General features: G+C 33.6%; 2 protein-coding genes across 2 annotated transcripts; both read left to right on the forward strand.

Annotated features, from left to right (window-relative positions):
• The first annotated feature begins 1,521 nt into the window (after positions 1-1,521).
• On the forward strand, positions 1,522-2,640 carry LOC119671937. The gene is made up of 2 exons (XM_038082826.1): positions 1,522-1,641; positions 1,719-2,640. The coding sequence occupies exons 1-2, from the start codon at positions 1,638-1,640 to the stop codon at positions 2,567-2,569; spliced, it is 855 nt and encodes a 284-aa protein (XP_037938754.1). The 5' UTR covers positions 1,522-1,637; the 3' UTR covers positions 2,570-2,640.
• A 1,397-nt stretch (positions 2,641-4,037) lies between these two features.
• LOC119667249 lies at positions 4,038-5,481 on the forward strand. Its single transcript, XM_038076540.1, has 2 exons — positions 4,038-4,608; positions 4,668-5,481. The coding sequence occupies exon 2, from the start codon at positions 4,675-4,677 to the stop codon at positions 5,479-5,481; it is 807 nt and encodes a 268-aa protein (XP_037932468.1). The 5' UTR covers positions 4,038-4,608; positions 4,668-4,674.
• The last annotated feature ends 4,316 nt before the right edge of the window (positions 5,482-9,797 follow it).

Genomic DNA, 9,797 nt, shown 5'->3' on the forward strand with positions numbered 1-9,797 from the left:
ACTTATTATATATCACGAAAAATATTACTGTGATCTTCTGTATGGAGCACAAGCCCTCACTCTACTTCGATCAGATATAATCCGTTCCCGCAATCAACGCGACTTGTAACCGCAATTTTAACAATTGCAGTCACAGAGCTCATGCCTAATAATCTCCCTGTGATTCTCACAATTCGTCATAAGCGTAACCATCCCCTCTACTGCCGTTCATACATATAATTTAGATTTTTATAAGTTAGGGCTATTATCTTCTATTTTTGCGTCTGCTTACCGGAATAAACTTCCGAAAATGTTCTAACGTCCAACGAGAATAATTTCCATTATTTTTTTCTATAATTTGGGTTTAGTGTTTAAAGTCTCACATTGCATCTTTTGATGCTTTCCACTTAAATAAAAGCGAGTGCATTTGCCTGTTGGGTCATTCACGCAGGAACATGAAACTGTCTTTCATTTTTAATTTATCACCGCGAATTCGCGGCAGCGAATCGTAAATTTTACATAAAATTTTTCACCATCGCATATTTATTTATTAAGTTTAATGGGAAATAAAACGGATGCAGTTTTCTGCATGTAACCCAACTGCCTGTGTTTCATTAGTTGGCGTTAACCTACATCGCAGCTTTGTTCCACGTGTGAAACTCCCTCAATGCTTCATGAGAAATTTATTTTAATTTGCATTTAATCCGGCCGATGTAGCAATCCTTGTAAATCTGAACGGGAAGTGCAAGTCTTATGTGGCTCGGCAATAGTTTTCAGTTGGGAATTAGTGGTTGTGCATTTGCTATCGCTTCGGCAAAGGATTTATCTATTCCCGCAAGCAATTGCGTTTTGTAACTCAAAGCTGACAATTTCCTCGAAATTATTGGGGTTCAAAATTGTACTCTAAGTATAAATTGTAATAAAGTAAACAATTCATTCACTAAATAATTATCTAATCTTTGGAGATTTAAAATATAATCAACCAGAATATACAAATTAATGTGCCTATTTGATTAAAATATGTAGGCTATGTCTCCTGTTCCGGTAATCAACTTCTAATATACAATATTACATATCATACATAGAAGCCATATGCGAGTACTGAAATAATGACCCAAAATGTATCTCGCATTGATCAACACAATCTAAACAATACATCCGATAATTAACAACGCTATTACCTAACTACTAAGCGTTAGAAGTAGTAGTTATTGAACTAATTAAAGACCGCATGATGGCTTATCTTTGTAGAAAAGTCCCGGTAGCATTTAGCTCCCGAATTTCATCAATTGAGACAAAGTAAGTTCTTATCTCGCTTAGTATGAAATTCTGATAATCGCTGATATAAAACGTTATTAATAATTTTTAGTAAATATGCGTCGGGTACCAACAACAAACTTAAACTAATTCACTTTTATGATCATAAATTTGAATTTTATTTAGACGATAACATTTTATCTACAACGGCAGTCCTCCTCACCATAATAACGAAAACACACTCACTGATATGTAAGAATGGGTATTATGAGTATCTGACGATTAAAATATCACCGACATTTTCAAAAAGATAACGTCTTAAACTTAACTGGCAAATATACTGACTCAGTATTATTGTAACCTCGCTCGTTACCTGTGCAATTGTCTGAAAAGAAAAAGAAATGGGTAAGTCGAAATGGATAAGTAAATTTCGATTAAATAGAACCAAAGTAACAAATTTTTAATTGTCGTACATTCTATAGAGCACAAGTGGGTGGCATGTGCGAATGGCGCGGTACCATCGTTAGCTGTAGTCGGCGGTCACGACGTAGATGGAGACACAATTTATATTGGACGTGCAGAATTTAATAACGATTTATTGCCAGCTAAGGTAATACCAAACAAAGGTAAGGCCTATGTTTGTTATGGCAGTAATGAAGAGGAAATAGATACATATGAAGTGCTCAGTGGATTGCATTATGAATGGATACCTTCTTCAAATGGTAATGTACCTGCGGCGGCTGTTAAGGTAGGTCGTACAATTGATGGTGAATTTTTATACGCTGGCCGTGGTTATTACGAAGGTAGCTTATGCGTTGGTAAAGTACATCCTTCACATGGTTGTCTTTATATACCATATGGCTCTGATGAAATTAAGTTAACTGAATATGAAGTACTCGTGCAACCAGACAAATGGATTGATGCGACTGCTGACTCTATACCCGAAGGTGCTTTAGAAGGGGGACGCGATGCGGATGGAGACGTCATTTATGTTGGACGTGTTTTTAAAGATGGTGACTTAATGCCCGCAAAAGTTATACCTAATAAAGGTGGTGCATATGTGTGCTGGGGTTCGGAGGAACACAAGGTCGAAAATTTTCAGGTTTTAGCTGGAGCTGGTTTCTTGTGGACATCCTGCGATAATGGTAGCATTGTACCTGGTGCTATTCCAGCAGGTCACACAGCCGATGGTGAAACTTTATATGTAGGTCGTGCTTATCATGCCGGTAGCTTAAGTATTGGTAAAATACATCCATCGCATGGTTGTATTTATTTACCCTTTGGAGGTGAGGAAATACAGGCAAGCAGTTACGAGGTGCTAGTAAGAACGTAGGTTTGATAGAAAACCATTAGTTTTATAAACTAGTGATTATTGTATCATTTAAAATAAAAAATTGTCTATGATGTTTGAATTAAAAGACTTAATTTGTTTTTAAAGAAAAAGGTGTATCTTCTTTTTTTTATAATCAAAGTTAACAATGAAGAGTTAATTATGCTGATACTATAACTAAACAATTTTCTCTGGCACACCATTATTTCGACATTGCAAATGCACTCCAATTAAATCAGGTTGCAGATTATAGTAGGACTTAATTACCTTAAGTAGGACTTCTTTATAAATATATTTTTACGCTATATAAAGAACGATTACTACACAATTCGTATTTTGCTTCCATGTTTGGAATGTTTAAGCAAAAGCAATGTATTAATTTTACAAAGTGTGTACTTTTCTTTAAGCCAATATTTAGGTGTGGAAAGATCTGAAAAAGATTTTGATATTCATATTCATTTCCATATCACTGCAACAACACGTACATACAAACTATTAGTGCTTATTCTACAATCATTATACATGATAACATCAAAAGGACATGTATTCACTGAGCTCAAATTACGTATTGTCTCTAAAGTGATTACATAAAATTAGGAAACGCTAACATTACCTAAAAATGATCGATCTATTTTGAGTATATACTTTAAGCGGAAAAATATTATTCAGAAACAAAGTTTGTAAGTTGTTCTTATATGCCAAAAATATCTCAATTACAGTATATGACTTTTGCAAAATGTGAATAATATCAAAAAAGGGCCGGCTACTACCATCAATAGGTGCTTTCAGCAGCTCGTACGTGTGACAAAAAAACAGCTGGTCTATAGTTGTTTAAATGTACGCAAAACAACAACAGTACTTGCTCTGTCTAAGCACCTAGTTTTTTAATTGGCCAAACACTTTGGCCACTAAAAAAAGTGTTACCAACACAATAAGCGAACTATTGTGAACCTTCATTAGAAATTTCAATAAATCATATGTCAAAAGTTTGTAAACAAAAATGCAAACAAAATTAAAAAGTTTTTTAAATTTGATAATTGTGGAATTAAATGTTTAAAAGTATGCAAAATTGTAGAAAATAAATATTTTAACAATATGTATATATTAATATTCAAAAATTTATAGGTGTACATGAAGAAAGTATAATTATTTAAATTTTTTTGATATATTAGCTACATAAATATTCTAAACTATTATTAATTTTGTTGTTAAAGAAAATTTCAATCTTTCCTGTTTCTTAATATTGCTTTAAATTCATTATTCATTTTCATTTTCAATTTTATATTAATTATTTATTTTTACACAAAATGTAATTTGCAACAGATTGATAATTTGACAGATTGCAACAGCGATGGCAATGTCTCGCTTAGCGCCTATAGGCCAGCAACTGATTGCTTTTTTGCCACCCTTGCGAGCTGCCAAAAGTGCATAATATTTAATAAAAATCGCACATTGTCGATATATTTTATACAAATTTTTAAAGTAGTGTTCAAAGTAGCATTATTATATGCTACGACTTTGTTGTTGTTTTTGTTCAAACGTCAATTTTTGTGTTTTCGTTTGTCAATTTTTTAATGCGAAGTAATATTTTGAGCCAAATACAAATATTGCCGAAAACATAATCTCCATCCTTTAGAAAAGCATAGTGTAACTACACAGTATTATGCACATCTGGCATCACCATTTCTATTCGCCGTGATAACGGCGAAAATCAAAAATAAATGTCGTAGAATATTAACTTTGACAATAATTTTTGACATAACGTTTTTATTGCAAAAGTGTTAGCACGATCAGAAGAAAATAACTGAAATGCCAAGTGTTTTTGCAGCTAATCTATTCTAGATACTAATTTAAACATTTTTTGCAAATGTGATGAAACTGATAAGCAAAAAAAATATGAATGGTATTATAAGCAAAACAACACCGATATTTCAAAAAAAAAAAGATTAAGTATTTTAGACTACATTTGTCAAACTATGTTGACTCGGACATATTTCATCACCAATTATTTCCTGTGAAGTATAAAAATAAAAATAAAATGAGTAAATAAACAAGATTTTTTCAGTAATAAGGCACAACTATATTTAATTATTTTTTTTAGAACATGAATGGTGACATGTCTCAGTGGTGCTCTGCCTAGATTAGACGTTGCAGGTGGAAATGATATTGATGGCAATACAACATATATCAGACGTGTGAAAATTGATAACGATTTCTTACCTGTTAACGTAACGCCTGACAAAAGCAAAACATTGGTTTGGTGTACCAATAAGAAAATTGAGATTAATGACTACGAAGCGCTTGACGGGTTACATTATGAATGGGTAGAAGCTCCAAAGAATGGTGTTCCTATAACTGCTGTTCAATGGGACACCACACTTAATGGTGAGAGTCTTTACGTAGGCTGCGGCTATTACAAATGTGCTTTATATATAGGCAAAGTACAATCTTCACAAAGCTGTCTCTTTGTTCAGTATGTTTCTAAAGAAATCAAGATAACAAATTATGAGATACTGGTAGACAAATGGGTTAATGCCACTATCAATTCGATGCCCAAAGACGCTATAGAATGTGGGTGCGCTGCAGATGGCGATCTCTCATTTGTGGACAGTGTTTTTCAAAATGGTAGTTCAATGCTTGCAAAAGTAATACCCAACAAAGGTGGCGCTTTTGTAAATTGCAATTCGAAACAACATAAAGAGGAAAAGTTTCAAGTTTTGACTGGTGCAAACGTATATACAGCTGATGGCGACATACTTTTTATAGGTCGTGCTTATTATGCCGGCAGTTTGAGTATTGGCAAAGTGTATTCAGCACACGGCTGTATTTATTTACCAATTGGTGATGAAGAGGTAGAAATGAAAACCTACGAAGTGCTTAAAAAAACACAGACGATGGTGAATCTGTCTAAGTAATTAAATATTGTACTTTAATAAAAATAAAGGTTTTATGTTATATAATAATAAATTTAATCATATAATAAAAAAATCAGAGTTTTAATAAATAAAAAGACGTAGAAATGTCTTTTGAGCGGCCAAATGCCAAAGAATTGACGAGGTAGACGAATGCGTTCGGTTCAGTAAACACGAAGGGATAATATATGTTCAATAAATGGGATAGACTAGACTGTTGAGGAAGGCAAGAGGTGAGAAAACGGGTTGCATGTGATGGAAGTGATATAAGGGTGTGGGTGCGTGCTAATTGAAATTATCCTGAATAATAGTGAAATAATTTAGACATTTCAACAGAAGCCAAAGGAATTCAATTAGCTTCTGAATTTGGCCAAGAAAACAGGAGCAGAACTATAGTTGAGTCACACATTAGTAATTGACATATTTATAAGTGACAAGAAACCTGAACTGACAGTTCTTGTTCACATGGAAGGCATGTTTCGTCTTCAGAGATATTAGCCACGTTAAGAACTTTCTTGAAATGCAAACGTGGTCGTGAAGAAGTCACTAGTCCTGTGTCGAGTGCAGTTGTCCCTCTTTTGTACTAGATCATACTGATTTCATATCAACGTATTCATGATACAAAGAAAATGGTTGATTATGTAACTTGGAGGAGAGCAATTCTTATCGTTGCGCCATTAGGATGTGCAACTGTTTATTTTGTTAGATTGAATTAAGTTTGGAATGGTAGCTTAGTAACATCATAACACACTTAAGCGCAAATAATGACGTTGTGCGATATCGCAAATAGACGTTGCTTACGCGCCGTACCAAGAAAATCACTAAAAGTAGGTGTAGAGTCGAAAACGGTCTACACATAAGAAACGATTATGTTCTTTCACAAGAAACATTTTGGACTCCTAATGAAGATGGTCTACAGGCGATGCGCGATGGCATTCAGTTGAAATTTGGAAGCTGAGTTTTTGCATATTTGAATATTCATTGCGTCTCGTAGAGTTATGAGTAAGAATAATTATATTTAATTGACAGAAATAATTATATTCCACTTCTCTTTCCAATCTTATTTGTTTTTAATTTCGCAAACTCTGCAGCATTCGCTGCATTTAATTAATTATCAGTTATAAATTGGCTCTTAAATTATAATAATAAATAAATATTTATTGTATATTCGGATAGCAAAGTGAAAATTTCAATGCGAAAGTGCACTTAGAGTTTGTTGGGTTCCGTATGGGTACTTAATTATTGTTAATGCAACAGTGCTGTGTAAATAGTCTCGTTGGATTAAACTCAAACGTCAGCTGTTACAATTATTGTTAATTAAAGGAATAAAGCACAGCAACGGGAAAATGCAGAACCCAACAAATTTGTATCTCAGCAATGTAAGCAGCATATGGCACAAACCAAGGACAACAGAGGCTGAAAACCATGAAGTATTGGACAAATATGTCATTACGCAGGCGGGCATATTATGAAAGTTTCCTGTATGAAAACAATAAAAAAATACATAGTTGGATAAATAAAATGTAACCCACATTTTAAATTGATTTCTAGTGTCATTGAGCAAGCGGACCACGACAGTAAGCAGAGTAGAATAGAAAACCAAGACGATGGCAGTAATCTCAGAAATACATTTGCCATAAAAGCCATAAATTCGAAGTGAGTTCGGCTACTTCTGGCATAAAAACTTTCTTAAGTATTCAAAAGTCGCAGTCGTATGCATTATGCAAATTCGCTTCGAGCAGATAAACACCGTGAAACATGCTACTTGGGATTATTGATGGCACACTTTCATAAATACCCAACTTGGAAGCTACCAGCTTCGAAACTCTGCCCTGAATGCAGCATTTGCCGAACTTAAGTTACTCAAAAACTTCAAAGAACAATAAACAAAACTTTGAGCCAACAATTCTACTGCCAAATTTACTAACTTCCCCAAACTTATGCGCTAGCGTTGACGCTGATGTTGATGTCGGTGTCGGTGTCGATGCCGATGCCGATGCCTATACTGATGCAAGGGCGGACAGATTTTGTTTTTCAGTTTTTCTTCACTCTCCTTTATTTTAAGCTTTCCTTGAAGGAGGCGGAAGCGCAGCAAAGGAGTTGGACAAAATTTGTCGATTTCAATTTGGGAAACCACAATATTAACCACAAGATTTGTGTGTTGTGTGCTCAGTCAGTTTTATGTGAAGATATATAAGTCCTTATGTTATCCTCCTCATTGTTGAAGTTGTAGCAGTTGTAGTTGTGAGTTGAATACGCGGTGGCGCTACTGCTTACGGCTTTTATACAAATTGGGGAATAATTTAGTTGGAAAATGTTTTTGATGTGTTTGATTCTGTGACCGCAGTGACAAGACTTCATTAAAAAAGAATAACACGCATACGCACAGATCAACAACGAAGTCAACAAAGCTATATGTAAACATATAGTATTCGCAAATACTCGAATGTTTATTTGTGATATGTACAATTGTACAATTGTATATAAAAGAAGGAGGCAAAATAATAAAAAGGATATGTTTGTGAAGAAAAGTTAATGAAAAAGTTCAATTTAGCAATTCAATGAAATTCGCGTCAAAATAATAAAGTCACCCACGCTTCTGTTGGCTTTTTCGTTAGAGGAAATCAACACAGACACGGACCGGAAATACATATAAACACACTTATCGACACAAATAGATGTTGTCTGCCATTTATTGAGTTCGATTTAATGGTTGCGTTGTTCATTGAATAAAATATAAATGAATATGTACACTACGGCTAAGATACATAAAACGCAAACTTACATACGTGGCCACCTATGTATGTATTCATTTGCAGCGATAAAACACGAGAATCATATAAAATGTATCTCTGAAATGTTTGACTCTGCAATAGTTACAAATAAAAAATCCAGCAATCTAAGTGGAAATGAAAAATATGTCTGAAAAAACCTGACCGAAAATTCTTAAAATACTCAAAAATATGTTTAAACTAAAACTGAGTGAATCTCAGTTTTATCCTGAGTTTATCTTATGACTGAATTATATAGACTATTTTTAATTTAATTTATTAAATGATTGATTTATTTTTTAAGTTACTTCATTTTAATTTTACCAACAGTAGTATTTTTATATTAGTGTTTTAACTATATTTATATAGGAATGGATCATAATATGATTAAATAATATAATTGATCCAGCATTTTGTCTCAAATGCTAGACTTGAATGAATTGCTGGCAACGAATTTCTGCACAAGACACGTCTATGAGATACAAATTCTACAAGAACCTTCTAATATTTGAAACACAAATTCGACATATGTTAAGTTAAAGTTACAAAAAAATACATATTTTAAGATATATGTATATACAAATTTTAAAATAATTTGACTTAGAGTAACGCAACAGAGCCATAGGCGGTCTACGTGGAACTTGCCGCTGACTCACTCTTAAACCTAACCTAACATTTATTCGGATTAGAAAACATTTTCGTATATTCTAACAGTGTTCATATAATTATTTGTGTTACGATGATCAACTTAACATAAACACAAGGTATTGAAGTGCCAATTTCTAATATTAGCAAGCTTATAACGTCCAGTTATAGACCACACCAAAGCTCTCTCTCTCTCTCTCATTGGCAGTGACATAACTATAGTTATGAATTGATTATAATATCTTTCTCAAAGTTATATCACATTATCCTAAGTGCTTGACAAGCATATTAGAATAAGAATTGTATGCGATCGGCCAATGGATGTTATTGCATAGATAACCATTGTCACCGCAACGCGTATTTATCCGTCGCATAATTCATATTAAAAATTATATGTGTATATTTTTAACAAACTCTAAGAAATACGTAAAGCATAAGTCCAAAGACTTTTATTTGACTTAAATATACTATTTTACACATTATTCAAAAGTGCTAGAAATTAAAATCAAATAAAAACTACCAAAAACGTACAAATCTTTTTTAAAATGTGAAGATACTTAAGCAGTTGCAAAATGCTAACCATGAAAGTACATCCGGAAACCTTGTACACATCAAAGCAACGTAAGGACACATCATAATTATGAATATTTCGGTGCAAAATTCACCTGTGCGCACTTCAGTGAAAATCCGAATAGTAGCTTACTTTGCTTCATGCAAACAGCCACTGCATCCACGTCCACGTTAACGTCCAAGTTAAAATTTGGTTTTGCTAATTAAAAGCGTGAAGTAGTTGATGTGTCAAACTTTTGCCTGAACATAGCAGGCATTTGCATGAAATTGCAGTGTGGCTTATAAAGGACATTTTGTGGCGAGCCCTCGTACCTGAAGCAGGTGCTGCTGATG

This window comes from Teleopsis dalmanni, chromosome 1 (genome assembly GCF_002237135.1).
Source record: "Teleopsis dalmanni isolate 2A chromosome 1, ASM223713v2, whole genome shotgun sequence".
In the NCBI taxonomy this organism is placed as follows: Eukaryota; Metazoa; Arthropoda; class Insecta; order Diptera; family Diopsidae; genus Teleopsis; species Teleopsis dalmanni.